This window comes from Mobula birostris, chromosome 7 (assembly GCF_030028105.1).
Source record: "Mobula birostris isolate sMobBir1 chromosome 7, sMobBir1.hap1, whole genome shotgun sequence".
In the NCBI taxonomy this organism is placed as follows: Eukaryota; Metazoa; Chordata; class Chondrichthyes; order Myliobatiformes; family Myliobatidae; genus Mobula; species Mobula birostris.
The window spans coordinates 138,012,070-138,029,107 of record NC_092376.1 but is presented as its reverse complement, the minus strand read 5'-3'; the positions used below and the strand labels follow the sequence as shown (position 1 = coordinate 138,029,107).

The window sequence follows — 17,038 nt, the reverse complement described above, 5'->3', positions numbered from 1 at the left end:
TAGGTACGATTCGAAGCAAGCCAGCCAGAGTTCGAAAGCGTTCCCAGCTTCAGGTGTTTGCGGGTCAAGAGCTAACTTGTCGGGTCTCACAGTACGTTCCATGCTTTAAAATTACTGCTAATAAAATTGATGCACCATCAATAACTCCAAAAGATTGGAAGTAGAGTAAATACTGAAAGGCTTTTATTAGCAGTAAAATGTGACCTCCAGCATGCTGAATGTCTGTCCCTGGACTGAGAGGAGGAGCCATGGCCCAATCGCCTTTATTCAGGGGTCTGTGGGAGGAGCCACAGGGGCAGTCAGCAGAGGGGCGTGTCCAGACAGGTAACCCAGTTACAATGTATATATATATATATATATATATATATATATATATATGGTTTTACCACATCCAGCACTTTACGTGTATTGCATATTCTGTCTGTGACATTGTCACTTTCGTCTTTCAACATCTCAAATGTGCTGGTTGAAGGACTCTCTGAACCTGTCCTTTGTGGAGGAAATGGAGATTCAAGAGGGAATAATGGGATCAGATTAGATGAACACACAAAAAAGGCTGTATGAACTCAGCAAATCAGACAGCATCTATGGAAAGGAATAAAGAGTTGACGTTTTGGAGGGAGACCCTTCATCTTTTTAGATAGGTGTTCAGTACAGAAATGAAGTGTACTGAAGGTTCCTTTTATGTGCTGTGTAACAATGATTCCATGACCAAACATCAGAGACTGCTGAAGTCACCTGCAATCCTTCAACAATTCCAATTTTTAGTCCTGCAACTTTTCCTTATGGATCAAATTACTTTTTGAAAGTTATTACTAAGTTGTTTCCTTGCAGTGGATGTTCTTATTGCCATATTTAAAATATTGTTTACCTCTACCCAGATTTCTTTGTCAATTATATTTGTCTGTGTCAAATAATTACTGCTTCTTCCAGCTGGAAAACTTTCTTCATCTGCTCTATCAAAATATCAGCTGTTGTATTCAAAGAAAGCCAGCAGTCAATAAGGAAGTGCCTTGTAGGTTTACAAGGACAGGCATGGCACTGTGGGGTTGCATGTGAGTTTCTTTTTTTAAAGTTACAAATAAAAACAAAAAAAAACAGCACATCGACAAAAACCACGACCTTAACAGAATCTAATTAAATATTGAGTAGCAAAAGGGAGAAAAATATAAAGGCAAAAGTAAACATAGACAGCAGAGGTGCACCGCACCAAAAAACCTCAGTCCTCACCCCGTAAGAAAGTCCAATACAGGGCCCCATATCCTTTCAAAGATGTCCCCTCTGTCCTCATTACATAGTCTCAGTCTCTCCAAATGTGCATGTGAGTTTCTTGATAGTGTGAGCTAATGTCTGAATGCACTTTGCATGGTATTTTTGCTTTTGGTGAAAAGTGATGTGATTGTCAGTAAGATGGGGAAAAGCAGGACTTAGATCAAGAAATGCAGCAGTTGAAGTTACCTGCTTTGGGTTTTCATGAAAAGAGTAATCAGAAAGCACTTGCTGGGCAGCCTTTCCCATGTCTTCTGATTGCAATCCTGCTGAACAATTCCTTGCCTGATAACTAGTGGGGAGAGCATTTCCTCACCTTGGCAGCATGCCACAGCAGGTCATGATCCGTTCACGATCATGAATTCTGCAAAAACTGTTGAAGATTGCTCATACTGCAGATTTGTTTTGAGATGTTGATATTCTGCTTTCTAAAATTTCTTAATGTAACACTGTACTCATTGCCTCATTGCACTTGTGCGTGGATTGCAGATAAGGAATGTTTGCCTTGATGGTTGAAAGGAAGCTGGCATAGAGGACAGTACAGACATCCCCTTTGTTCTCTCAAAGTCTCCTTCACGTATATTTTGCCACGTAAACTGTGCTCTATTCTCTGCTTCTTATGAAGAATTGTCAACCTGAAATGTGAACTGCTACTAAACTCAGCAGGTCAAAGTATTTCTTGCTTTATTCATGTTTGAAATACATCTGCCACAGAGGACTGGCAGAGAATGCACACACTGTGATTTCTGCCAACATATGGGCTGCTTACCTGCTTGATTTGCTGCCTGAGATGACTCTTCGCTTCATAACAATGGGATGGAATCTATAATCCTGTCAGAGTTCTCGGCAAACACAAAGTGATGTGCACGTAATCAATGGGTACCAGATTCTCCCCCCCCCCCCCAAAATCTTACAAAACATGACATAATTAAGGAATGGCTCTGCAAGTCGGCCATAATGAATCATGCAATGGCTTGAGATTCTTCTGAGCACCTCTCTGACGTGCTTTTGCAAGTGATAGAGACAAAGTTGACACTTTGATTTGAGTGGTTCAGTGATATCCCTAATGGAACACTGTATTGCAATCAGAAAAATATTTCCTCCATGTTCAGTACTTGTTTGGAAGAAGTCCAGTCAGGGCAATGTCGTCCATGGTATACTGTGAACTTGGAGTAATGGTAGTTGAGGATGGCTGATTTCACTGACAACTATGAAGCCCAGAGGTCTTGGTTCCTGGTTGACAATTAAGTTTATCACCAATCACCTTCAGCAGCTTTCTCCTTCCTAATAACAGCAGCTTGTACTGTTCTGTTGGCAACTACAAATTCTTCTTCTGAATCCATATCCAAAAGCAGTGTCTGTATAAGAAATATCTTCTACCCTACTGCCATTACCTTCCCATGTGCCTCTACCTCCTTGTGGAGTTCACTAACACAGCATGAAAGTGTATTGTTTCCAGCTCTCAGGCTGGGAAATTTTATCCATTAAGTTTATTTTGGGATTAGAATTTGATGCAAGTATAGGAGTCCACATAAAATTGAAAAGGAATTATCAGCTGCCATGAGGGTGTGTGGATGTGCATGAAAGTAAATATTTTTATGATCTAATAAAGCTGATTTTGCTTTTGGAGGCTATTTCTTTTGTTTAAGATGTCTGAAACAAGCTTGTTTCATGTTATTTTGGGTATGTCACAAACAATTTAACTGCTCTGATAAGCGATGATTGGTTGGTCTGGGAGGCTCCAGATGGGGCTTCTCTGACTGTCAAAGCTATTCTGTCAGTGCAGGAGGCTATCCATTCTAAGATAACCCCTGCATTGCTTTCAGCAGTAGATTGGACCCAAGGCAAAGAAGAAACATATAGTGTGGATTAGGAGAACATGGTCAGTAATTTTAGGCTAATGGAGAGTCTGCTTATGGCATTCTGGTGTGTGAGGCTTTGTGAGGACAGTAGGCTGGAGGGTAGAGTTCCAAAATGGAAATGTGCGTTGAATCATTGTTGGAGGTAATTGGTCATGAACTGCTTACTGTGCACCTTCCGGACGCACACGCCTCTTCAAGATTCCATCTTGGATGTTTGAATTGGTGGGATACTTTTTAATTAAAAGGCATCATTTTTGCCTACAGTTTTATGAGTGAAAGGCAAATATTTGGTTGTAAATATTTTCCATGGAGACAAAGATCAAGCATCCTTTTTATCTAACAGGTACAGGCAGTGCTTGGCGAATTCTATCTTGCAAATCTTCTCGGAAATGTTTTGTAGCTGGGAGTTTATTATAGAATCTTTTCTGTAGTCTGCTTCCAGCAGTGTGAATGAATTGTGGCAGTTTACCAGGATTTAAAAAAGTTAATTTTCAGTGTTGGTCATGGACCTTCAAAATTTTTTAGATAAATTCTGTTAGCCAGAATTTTTTGGATAGAACATATTATAGTCATAGTCATAGTCATACTTTATTGATCCTGGGGGAAATTGGTTTTCGTTACAGTTGCACCATAAATAATAAACAGTAATAAACCCATAAATAGTTAACTAGTAATATGTAAATTATGCCAGGAAATAAGTCCAGGACCAGCCTATTGGCTCAGGGTGTCTGACCTACCAAGGGAGGAGTTGTAAAGTTTGATGGCCACAGGCAGGAATGACTTCCTATGACGCTCTGTGTTGCATCTCGGTGGAATGAGTCTCTGGCTGAATGTACTCCTGTGCCCACCCAGTACATTATGTAGTGGATGGGAGACATTGACCAAGATGGCATGCAACTTAGACAGCATCCTCTTTTGAGACACCACCGTGAGAGAGTCCAGTTGCATCCCCACAACATCACTGGCCTTAGTTTGTTGATTCTGTTGGTGTCTGCTACCCTCAGCCTGCTGCCTCAGCTCACAACAGCAAAGGTGATAGCACTGGCCACCACAGACTCATAGAACATCCTCAGCATCGTCCGGCAGATGTTAAAGGACCTCAGTCTCCTCAGGAAATAGAGACGGCTCTGACCCTTCTTGTAGACAGCCTCAGTGTTCTTTGACCAGTCCAGTTTATTGTCAATTCGTATCCCCAGGTATTTGTAATCCTCCACCATGTCCACACTGACCCCCTGGATGGAAACAGGGGTCACCAGTACCTTAGCTCTCCTCAGGTCTACCACTAGCTCCCTAGCCTTTTTCACATTAAGCTGCAGATAATTCTGCTCACACCTTGTGACAAAGTTTCCTACCGTAGCCCTGTACTCAGCCTCATCTCCCTTGCTGATGCATCCACCTATGGCAGAGTCATCCGAAAATTTCTGAAGGTGACAAGACTCTGTGCAGTAGTTGAAGTAATGTATATGCAGTTGAAGAATACTTGTACTTGAAAAAGTGAGAAATTAATTCTCAGTAATTGGTCCCTTCATTCAGAGAACTTATTAACCAGTTATATTGGTCTCCAGTTATTTATTTGATGCACCACAGCTAGTTGGATCATTACTCTTTCAAATATGGTCTGTTTTGGGCTTTATTGATGATGGCTTAAGCTAAAGCTCGTAGTAACTCTTATAAATGTAGATACCTTATAATCAAAAGAACTATGGTCCAGGTTGTGACTGTGAGTTTCTGTGTTGTTTCCTTGAAGCTTGGCTGACAGTGAAGGTCAACATATCCTTACTCACTAAACAGAGTTGTATCATGCCTGAAGAACCCTGTTCTATTCCATTCTTTCCATGGGAGCCTATAAGCAAACACCATTTGAATATTCAAGATGCTAAAAGCTAAGCAGGATCATAGAAAATAATGCAATACTTTGTAATTAGTTTTCAGCTGGGAAAGGAAAGGTAAGAGAGCAATAAGTGATTATTAATAGAAAACTCTAATTTCCTTTTTGAATCTGAACTCCAAAATAAGCACAGAAATTCAGCTATATTAACACAGATCTGAATAGTAACAGGAAACAGTTGGTTTGAAAAGTAAAATGGGAGAGTTGGTCAGTCTTTGGTGGTGGGGGTGAGGGAAGACAATTAACCAGTAATCTTTCATACCCACTCCCGAGATCAAAAAGAAGAAATCACTGTCTATCTACCTGAATCTGAATAGCACAGATGTTGAGAACATGATTTCCTGGTGGTAACTTCTTTCCTGTATTTAGAAAGAGAAAATTTCTGAGAGATGGGGCAATAACGATTGTGCTAGATAATTCGCAAAACTTTTAGAAAATATCTTGCCATTTGGATGCTATGAAGTGGACTGGAATGGATTCCCAGACACCCACTGAATATTAACATAGGTTCCTGAATAAGTTAATGTGTTATCTGAATAAGGGCATGGCATTTGGCTTGGTTTCTCGCTAAATTGATTACTGAGTAGGTGTTCCTAGGTCAGCATTTCCAAAATTGGCTGAAAGTCACTTTAACCTAGCCTATGATGTTTTTTTGAAAATGCTTTAACATAGACATAAGAAATAAAAGCAGTAGTGGGCTTTTTGGCCACTCAAGACTACTCTGCTATTTATTGCTCTTGTGGCTGATCTTCCACTTGAATGCTGTTCTCTTATATCATTCCCACACGCTTGATATCTAGAAGTCCATTGATCTCTGCTTTGAACAAACTAAATTGCCACAATCCGTCAAATTAGAGAATTCTCAGCATTCTTTACCTTCTGCTTGTAGAAATTTCATTTAACCCTACTCTGTTCTTGAAAGATCTTTATTCAGAGACCATAACCCCATAGTAATGGATTCCTCGGCCAGTAAAATACTTTCCCTGCAACCATCCTGAGCATTGTAAGAATTTTGACTTTGTGTGAGGGCACGCCTCATTCAACTCTGAACTCTCGAGAACATGGGTCAATCTATTCAACTTCAAAGGTTACAGGGAAGAAGGCAGGAGAATGAGTTTTGAGAGGGATAATAAATCTGCTATGATCAAATAGCAGAGCAGACTTGATGGGCTAAGTGGCCTAATTCTGCTCTTATGTCTCATGGTCTTACTGTCTTTCCTACATGACAAATCCACTGTCTCTGAAACTGGTCTTGAGCATCTTCACTGCTCTCCCTTCAGTACATACTTCATTCAGTAAGGAGGCCAACAATGAAGGCAATACTCCAGATTTCATTTTATATTTTTTGTTTTCACAAGTGTGTTCTCTTTGATTTTTTTATGCTACACCTTTGTGTTAGCTAGTCACGTGTGTGTTTATTTTAGAGATGTCTGGTATGTTGTTCGATGATAGTCATCACTCACAATGACTCCATTACCATTCCCTGGCAACAGCTTGATTTGATCTGCTTGGCTGGGGGTGCTTTAAGTGATCTTTGTTTTGCAGATGTGTATGGTGAGAATAATCAAATCAACCAGCTGAGTTGATGTATTTTAATATAGTTCACTTGAGTATATCTGCCAAAGGTTAGTACTCAACTTAGCTGGGGGTACACAATGATTTGAGGATGTCAGTTCATTTCCATTGGGGTTAAAAACCTTAAAAGCTTCCGACCTCTCATTTGGTCTGAGCTAATGTATGATGAACTGTTGGTTAAAGTTCAGCAGTTCAACTGAAAAGTTAATTTTTAACCAGCAGAGGAAGAATATTTTTTTCTCTCAAAATGTAATGAAATGCAACATTGTTTCAAAACTTCTCCTGCATGCAATGTGCTAAAGGGACCAGGTTTTCAGCGACCAGAATGAGGGACGGTTTAAAGGTAACATATTTCATCTTCTGCTGCATTTTAAACTATATTGTTTTTCATGAAACTCTTGACAAAACAAGGCAGTTGTCCGAAGTTTCGATTTGAAATTAAATGTTTGTGAAGTAGAATATAGAGTGATTATTTTGTTTGCTTTTACTGTAAATTACTGAATACTAGGAAATTGGAATCTTTGAATTTAATCCACAAGGTTACAGTCCCTGAATTTCTCCTGACTTCTGAGAACTGAACTTAGTATGTAATTTTAAAGATAAATGCGTGAGATCCCGCAGAATCTTGAAATCCAGAGCAACACACACAAAATGCTAAAGGAACTGACTAACATAGGTAGCATCTATAGAGGGGAATAAATCAGTGAATGTTTCAGGCCAAGATCAGATATTTTTTCTAAAGTCTTCAATTCTGCTTTTTAAAATGGCTTCATTTTGTTTAAATGTTAAATAATGCTTGTGCCAAATATAACACACCTGCTACAGCTTAATCAATCAGGGATGAATTTCTAAGCATACGTCCTACATCCAAAATAACAATTCAACCCCCTGCCTTCCTGTGCACAATGGATGAACTGCAGCATGTCCCAGTACTGCGGGCTGACCTCTACCTCTCAGGAGAGCCAGGGCAAGAGATGCAGGAGAGCACTGCCATGTACAGGCTTCCTTTAGTTATACACCAAACTGATTTGGAACTGCATCATGAAATCATCATTATTGCAAACTCATAGTCTTGAAACACCATCCTCAACAGACGTAGGGCATAATAATTTCAGGAGCTCAAAACTATTGTCTCACTGCTACCTTAAATTCAATTAGGGATAGATAAAATATTGCTGGCCTTGGTAGCAATGATTATGTACAATGAAATAATTATGAAAAATCCATTTGATTTCATAAACATTAATCATTATATTTTCTATAAAATATCAAGCTTGATTATAATTCCAGGTTAATTATGTTATGCATTGAGAAAATCATATACTTGAGTGTATTTATTGTTAGTTTGTTTTGAAAGCCAGTTGTAGAAATTTTATTTTTAAAAGTGGCCTTAGGACATGATGGGTGAGCATTGAATTGTAATTTTAATTGTCGTTTCAAATTCCCCAACAATTTAGTAGTATGTTTAGACTCTAACAAATGTTTAGAGCTGAATTTAATATAATTACATAATGTAACAATAGTGGGATTTGTTGAACTTGCAAGATATTAGAACAAGTAGATTTAATCAAGTCATGAATTTTACATTATGTATACCTGTCTTTGCCTATAAAGGCTGTATTTGCAGGATATATATCGTAAGTACTCAAGACAGGCAAACTGGAGAGAGAAATAATGTTAATGTTTTGGATGATTGTCTAGAAAGCATTAATGTACGTTTGTAATTTATTTTGTCCTACTTGCTGCCTGACTTGAATATCTCCAATGTGTTTTCCGGATTTGCAGAATCTGTAGCACTAACTTGGCAAAAACACAATTGAAATTTATCTAATCATCTTTCTTCATTTCATCCTTTAATTATCCAACTACTGAAGACAAATCTTTACAGTTAGAAATGACAAGATAGGGAAATGTGTGTGTGTGTGTGTGTGTGTGTGTGTGTGTCAGACATCCCACCCTGCAGAAACTCATTTCAGGGAGGTAACACCATCAGTTTGCTGGAGACTTCCGGGAGAGGTGGGATGTCTGCAATAGTGTAGCTCCTTAGCAGCTAGCCAGCTAGTTTAAATAACGTTAGCTATGCTAATGAACGAATGACACCTGTTAAACTCACCTCAACATGTCTTTTACAGTCTTAACCCACCATGGGCAATAGAAAAGTCACTGTTGCAAACAGTGCAGTGAGCAACACTGTCATTATTTTGAACCCTATTAGGCAGGGGTACACTTTAGTGTAGTCTGGGGTGACGTACATTTTATATATTTTTTGGAACACTCTGCCATGGCGCGCTCTCGCTCGCGCGCTCTCTCTCTCGTGATCGCTCTCGCACTCTCTCTTGCTCACTCTCAAAAAAATTGATTTCCGTGATATTGTATATAATTTGCGGGCATCAGGGAGCCACTATTAATATGTGGGAGACTCCCGGAACTTCTGGGAGAGGTGGGATGTCTGGTGTGTTTGTGTGTGTGTGTGTGTGTGTGTGTGTGTGTGTGAAGATCTATCATTTCAGAACTGTAGCCATTACCGGCGCAGGTAAAAAAAAATCTTTAAAATTTCATGAGTTTGTGTAACTTGGAACAGAATCAAGCTTTCAATGGAAAACGAACTGAATGTGCATTGAGTTTTGCAGATGATACTTCTGATAACCTCCGCTTTCCCTTGTGTGCTTCATTGTAATTTGACTTAAATGCACTATTTAAAAATTTGCCTTTTGTGATAACAAGATGAAGTTGGAAAAACAAGCAGAATATTTAATAAACTCTGTAACTTCAGTTCATTTGTAAAGCATGTTCCAAAGTATGCAATAATGACTCATCCTTTTACAATTTGCTTACCTGTTACACAATTGGAATGAATTGTTAAGGAAAACAATTATATTTTACTGGACAAGAAATTTGTTTGAAAGTTGAGTAGTCAAATAATATATTCAAATTCTCTGAGCCAGAATGGAATTCCAAGCCCTGGGTATGAAGAACTGTCTGAGAACAACGTAACTGTGGGAGGAAGATATCAAAACCGAAGTGACGAGGTAATTTTAAACGATTGATATTCAGGTTACAGGAGCCATTAAATCTTACAGCATTGAGAGGGAGCTGAGTGGTACTTTGTGTGAGCTCCTTTCTGTTTTGCTGTTTACCAGTGGTGTCTAAGTTACCCCACTGAGACGTTTCTTCTATGGAGATGGAAACTGAACCCTTTTTCAGTAAATGTCCAATAGCCTTTTAAATAAAAGTTCCTAAGCAAGTTAATGCAACCAGACATCTTGAATATATTTTCCCTTATTTGCCCTTATAGTTTTTTGCTAGCATGATTAACAGCTGTGGACTGATGATTTTTGATAGGACAGACAGCTTATGTAGTGGAAAAAGAAAGAGTTAATATCTTGGGACTGTTTCATTTTATTGACCTGAAATTCCTCTTCACAAATGCTGCTCGGCTTGCTGAGCATCTCCAGCTTTTCAAATTTTCAACATTTTAGTTTTCATTTTGAAGCTAGATGAAGGATGTTTTTCCTTCTTCCTCCTATCAACAATACTGTGCAAGTTGCTGGGCCCACAAATAGAGGAGAGCGAGTGACCAAAGCTATGTTTTCAATATTGCTGTACGGGTAAAAGAATTTGCATAGCTGTACAGGCAAAAACTATATTTACTTCATGATTGTCAGTCAATTCCTGCATCTGGCATTGTTAGATTAAGCCTACTGACAACTGCTGTACCACCGACCTTCTGATTTTTTTTCTCCATTTACAACTGAAATGGATGCCTGACTGATCTCTCACCATACCACCGGAAGTGAAATACCCCAGCCTTCATATTGGTGTCTGGCACTCCCATTATTTAATGATTTAGCATTGCCATGGATTATATTTGATGCTGCTGAACAGCAACTTTCTACTGGCTGAGTGCAATCCTAGGAAAGAATGTGATTTCTGGTTCAGGCTTGAACTTGTGGAGGAAAGGTTTGGTGGTGTGAGGGTCTGGGTGTGCGATAGGGGTGTAGAGAATATAAATTTGTGACCAGTGTACACCCATGTAGTTGTTTGAACAAAGTGCAATTGAACAAGATAGTTGTTTTTCTTGGGCAAACAGCTAACTGAATAATTCAGTTTTACAAATTTCTCCTCTCTCAATAATTGCTATGGAAATCTTACTGGCATTTCTCAGCCACTGCCAATTTTATAGAGGGTGGTTGGTGGGGTGGGAGAGGGTGAATGAAGATATGGAAATGCCAAAAGTCCTGATTTCTCTATCCACTGAGGTCCTCACGATCTGTTTTTCTTCTGTGCTCTATGAGGCCTTGACACTTATCTAAAGTAGGACAGAGGAATTTTCTTTTTAATTATGCATTTTTTTTCTGTTTGTAAGCATCACTGACAAGGATGGTATTTGCTCTCCATCTTCAATTTATCTAGCAGTGTCAGTGAATTGTTATCTTGAAATACAATAGTCTAGTGAGGGTACTAACAGAGTACAGAGTAACAGAGGGAGGGAGTTCCAGCATTTAATTGCAATGATTTTCAGGTCACATGGTTGCCCAATCTGGTGACCCTGAAGGTGGTGGTTCCCATGCATTTTTTCCCTTGTCCTTCTGATGGGAGAGTTCCTCTCAAAGCATTCTGAGTGAAAAATAGCTGTGCATTTTGTACCTGCTCACCAGCCATTCTGTACCAGTTTTTGAGGGAATGAACATTTAGGGCAGTAGAGAGGGTGTCAATTAAGAAGACTGCTTTGTCTTGGATGATGTTCTGCTGCTTGAGAATTGAAGGCGCCAAACTCATCCAGTCAAGTGGAAAGTATTCTGCTATGACCTTGACCTCTTTTGCCTTGCAGACTATGGAAAGACTTTGAAGTATTAGAGTGTTTTTACCACAAAACACTCAGTCTGACTTGCACTTATTAAGGTCCATTATTAAGGACCTCCAGCACCCAGGGCATGACCTCTTCTCACTGTTACCATCAGGTAGAAGATACAGAAGCCTGAAGGCACACACTCAGCGATTCAGGAACAGCTTCTTCCCCCCTGCCATCTGATTTCTGAATGGACTTTGAAGCTTTGGACACTACCTCACTTTTTTTAATATACAGTATTTCTGTTTTTGCACATTTAAAAAAAAATCTATTCGGTATACATCATTGAATTACTTGTTTATTTATAATGTTTAATTTAATTTATTATTATTATTATTTTCTCTCTCTGCTAGATTATGTATTGCATTGAACTGCTGCTGCTAAGATAACAAATTTCACGTCACATGCTGGTGATAATAAACCTGATTCTCATTCTGATTCTTGTAGCATCTGCAAAGAAGTGATGGGTCCAGTTCGTTTCTGATCATCCTCTTCCCTCCTCTGCCCTTCCCCAGATGCAATGCTAATGCCAATGAATGTCAAGGATGGGTGGCTAGACTCTGAAAAGGGTCATTTCTTGGTACTTTTTGTGACACTTGTATTGTTTGTACAACGTTTAGGTAGGGAGCAGATAAATGGCAGTTGTTGATGCAGACAGCTGTGGCATGCTTCATATGCTGAAGAGTATTGGATGGAATTGAGCACTGCTCCAAGAACCCCTCCTGTAACTCAGGAGGCTGGGGTTCAGGGTTATGACTCATCCATGGGAGAATGTTCATCCCCCTTTACGTCCATTGACTTTAATCTTACTTGGGTACTTTGATACTGTGTCAAGTCTTGCAATGTCATCAAAAACAATGACACACACACCTCACCTCACTTCCTTGTTCATTGGTTGGTAAGTGGGACAGAAACTATAATGGAGTAGATACCTGAGCCACCCTGAAACCCAAGCAGGTTACTGGCAAGTAGCTCTTCACAACAGTACCAAAACCACTTTCTACTGTTGCTGAATAGAGACAACTGACTGGCTGGGTGCAATTTTTTTTTGTGTCTGTACATGATCCTAAGATCAAGAAATTGGGTTGATTTTATTCCTTTTCTCCTTTAACAATGTGGTATTGATAGAACAGAGTGGTTTGTTCGGCAGTTTAAGAGTTGAGCACCTTGTTGTGGACTTGGAGTCGTATATAGGGCAAGCCAGCGGATTTTCCTCCTCTGAAGTCTTAAAGAGCCAGTACAAATGCTGCATGCCTTTTTTTAAAGTTTCTGTTACAGAGGACAGTTTAAATTTGTATTAATTTAATTTTCACAGATGCCATGATAGGGTTTGTAATTTCAAGTTGTCAATTGTCTGCTGATGTCATGATTCGAAGTTTCAAAAAGTTAAAAGTACATTTAATATCAAACAATGTATAAATTATACAAACTGGAGAACTGTTGGCTTTCAGGCTATCACAAAAAATAAGAAACACAAAAGAACCCAAATAAAAAATAAAGACCAACACCCAATGCGCAGAGAAAGAGAGGAAAAACACAAATCATGCAACCAATAGAAGCGAGCAACAGCAGTCTGAACCAAATTGAGTCCTTGGATCCGAATCCCTGGAGCAGCCTGGAGTAGGCCCAAAGGCTCGTCTCAGTTCATCATATTATCAGGGCAAATCACCGTGAGGCTCACAGCCATGAAGCAGAGCCACCAGGGTGGTTTCACAGCCTCAACATCATGAAGAGAGGAGTGAGCATTGCAGGAGAGCAAGGGAAATCGGTCCCACTCTTGCCTCTGATCCAGACACCTTGCTTTTCCAGTTTATCTGGGCCAGTATGTAAATTGTCCAAACAGTGGATTGTGCCTCACATTAGGACCCCGATACTGACAAATATCTCTGGGAAGGTCTAACAAAATTCCCTTTTAAAATTTTGATCTGATGTTAAGCCAACAATGCCTAACATTGTCCTTTGAAATTGTCTTCAAGGATTTCAAAACCTTCTGCTCTTGTACTATACTATGGTACTACCCAACCACCACTCCTTGCACAAGTCCTTGCCAGTCAATTCCACTAGAATTCCATTTTGTGCCTCCTCTTAAGATTTGCCTGCTGCATACTTATGCCTTGTCTCCCTCTTTCATGGGGGTTTCTATATACTTAAGAGATCTAGCTCATTCTTAAGTAGGTTGCCAAGTTTTATCAACAATGCACACTTATACTTCCCTCCTTCAGCAGCAGAGTGTAAGTCAGATGAGGTCACAAGCTTCATCTGGAAGTGCATCGAGGACATTGTCCCCCAAAAATCGGTCAGGGTCTATCCAAATCAGAAATCCTGGACCAACAGTTCCATGCATGCTGCACTCACCCTGCGAGACAGAGCTTTCACCGCCGGTAACCACCAGGCAGAAGTGAAACAACAATACAAGGACAAGGTCCAGACACAACTCTGCACCAACAACACATGCAGCTTAGGCAGACTTCAAAGCTAAACACAATGGTGCTGTCAACATCGCTGCCTCTCTCCCAGATGACCTAAATCTTTTTTACGTTCGGTTTGAGGTTGCCAACACTGAGCCCTGAGGAGAGCCACTGATGCGATTCGTAGCTTGGTCATCTCTGAGGCTGAAGTACGCAGGGGTTTCCAATGAGTGAACAACTGCAAGGCTGTGGGACTGGGTGACATCCCAGAGTGGGTACTCAGAGTGTGTGTGGCACAACTGGTTGGTGTGTTTGCAGACAGTTTTAATCTCTCTCTCTCTCCCAGTGTAGAGTGCCCTCCTGCTTCAAAACATCCACATTGTCCTGTACCTAAAAAGACCAAGGTAACATGTCTGAATGACTGGTGTCCTGTCACACTCACCTTAATACTAAGCAAATACTTTGAGAGGCTGGTCAAGGACTACATCTGCAGCATGCTACCACGCACTCTGGACCCCCTACAATTTGCCTACCAACACAACCGATCAACAGATGGTGAAATAGCCACAGCTCTTTACATTGTCCTTACACACCTGGAGAAGGGGAATGCCCATGTGAGAATGCTGTTCTTGGACAACATTCAACACCAAAATTCCCTCCAGGCTTGACAAGAAGCTCAGAAAACTCGGCCTTCACCCTGCCTTTTGCAGCTGGATCCTGGACTTCCTGTCAGCTCGCCAGTAGGTGGTAAGAGTGGGCTCCCTCACCTCTGCCTCTCTGACCTTCAACACAGGAGACTCCAGGGCTGTGTCCTAAGCCCCCTCCTTTACTCTCTGTACACCCGTGACTGTATTGCCACCCACAGTTCCAATCTGATAATTAAATTTGCAGATGATACTACAATGATTAACTTTATCTCAAATAATAACGAGGCAGCCTACAGAGAAGAAGTCATCACCCTGACACAGTGGTATCAAGAAAACAACCTCTACCTCAATGCTGCAAAAACAAAGAAGCTGGTTATGAACTACATGAGGAATGGAGTCAGGCTAACCCTTATTGACATCAATAGATCTGGGGTTGAGAGGGTGGACAGCTTCAAGTTCCTGGGTGTACACATCACCGAGGATCTCACTTGGTCTGTTAATACTGGCTACATGATGAAACAGGCATAACAGCGCCTCTTTCACCTCAGACGGTTGAAGGAGTTTGGTATGGGCCCTCAATCATAAGAACTTTCTATGGGGGCACAACTGAGAGCATCCTGACTGGCTGTATCATTGCTTGGTATGGGAACTGTACTTCCCTTAATTGCAGGGCTCTGTAGAGAGTGGTGCAGACAGACCAGCACATCTGTAGATGTGAACTTCCCACTATTCAGGACATTTACAGCAACTGGTGCATAGAAAGGGCCAGAAGGATCACTGGGGACCCAAATCACCTCAACCACAAAGCCAGGACCAACAGGATGCGGGACAGCATCTTCTACAAAGCCATCAGGCCGATTATTCACACTGACACAGTTGTATTTCTAAGCTATATTGACTGTTCTGTTGAATATCTTAATGTATATACTATTTATTACAAATTACTATAATTGCACATTGCACATTTAGATGGAGACGTAACTTAAAAATTTTTACTCCTTGCATATATGAAGGATATTAGAAATAAAGTCAATTCAATTCAATTCAAGGAGAAAGGCAGTGAACCTTAATGCTCCTTTATTGAAATACAGTATTGTTGATTTAGCTTGCATTAATCTAACAGTAACAAAATATTTATCTACCACAGATCATGATTGAATTTGATATTTGCTCTGATAAAGGACAATTTTGCTTAAAATGATAAATTTCAGAAGAATTTCTGGAACATTGATGTGGCAGAAAACTGGTCACATTTGCAGATAACCTATGAGAAATATTCAAAATAATTTTGCTTTATAATGATCTTGTGCCCTTTAACACAGATATAATTGCAAAATTATTCATGATACAAAACAGTGAGTGAAAATAATAATATTAAATGGAATGTTTAAAATATTATAAATTGATGAATGGGGAGAAATATGCAATTTAAAAAAAAGAAAGAACATTCCTAAAAGGAATACAAAAGCCTTTCAAGAGGATATTTATTTACAAAACTTAAAAATACTGTAGATAAGAAGGTTGTCAAAAAGATTATCTCTGTTTTAAAGGGATGTGTTGTAAATGGAAATGGAACAAGTATAGATTCATTGTTTTATTAATATTTATGGAATAAGAAAATATACACAAATTTATTGGGATATCAATGACAAATTAGAGCAAAAGGTGATGTTTAAATATCATCAGGAAACCTTGTTAGAATGAGATGACAGCTGTGAAGATTAACAACTCAGCAAAAATTGATGATACCTATGACTGGGTGTAAAAAAAGATAATGAAGAAATTTTAAATGATTAGGGCATTCCAGGTGTTGATTATTTATGCATCATCCCTTCCTTAAAGTAGAACTTCCCTCTCAAATCCTGATTCAAAACTTATTGTCTTGCCAATCTAACTACTGTCTGGGGAAGTTAATGACAACAGGTAGTGTGACAAGCCATTAGATAATATTAACAGTTTGGAAAGAGCCATTAGTGCTTTATCCAGAAGGTCATGGCTTGTAACCTAATTTGTGTTTTTCTGAGAGATATCTTTTGATGTAGTTTATTTGGGCTGTATGTTAGGCTGAAGGCAATATCTTCTGTAGGCAGCCTTCAATCACAGAGGATCATGGGTTTGCTTCTCTGGTGGACTGTGTCCTCTCCAGGGCGCAAGCCTGGGTGGAAAGATTTGAAGAACCGGCTGTTGCCCATGCAGCAGGCTCCCCATCTCCACGTCACTGTTGTAGTCCGAGGGAAAGGCAAGCTGGCACCAGTGTTGTCACAGAGGTTGCCAGAGTGAAGTTGTAAACAACATCAAACTGCCTTAGGGACCCCAGCTCCAGATTTCTTCCTCAGGTTTACTCCCAAAGCCACTCCATGGGTGGGTATGGCCGCAAGGCAGCGGAGGTTTAAAATCAGAGTTTTCCTTCACTTAGGCAGGCTGCCGTTCAAGACTGACAAGCCCCACCTGCCCGAAGGCAATATCTTAAAGCACAAAGATTAGGACATACTCATTTGTAGTACACCCGGTAAATGTCACTAGATTCTGGAATGGTTCCG

General features: G+C 39.9%; 1 protein-coding gene across 3 annotated transcripts in view; it reads left to right on the top strand.

Moving 5' to 3' along the window:
- The window catches only part of slc23a1 (solute carrier family 23 member 1), a 170,606-nt gene that overhangs the window by 85,602 nt on the left and 67,966 nt on the right, over positions 1 to 17,038 (top strand). For 2 of the 3 annotated variants that reach the window (XM_072264451.1, XM_072264449.1), the window contains exons 1-2: positions 6,875 to 6,937; positions 9,540 to 9,623. In XM_072264451.1, coding sequence (XP_072120552.1) covers positions 6,881 to 6,937; positions 9,540 to 9,623 — 141 coding nt within the window. In that variant the 5' untranslated portion in view covers positions 6,875 to 6,880. Of the gene's footprint in view, positions 1 to 6,874; positions 6,938 to 9,539; positions 9,624 to 17,038 lie in introns of those variants that run through there. The other variant, XM_072264450.1, reaches the window with a different exon arrangement.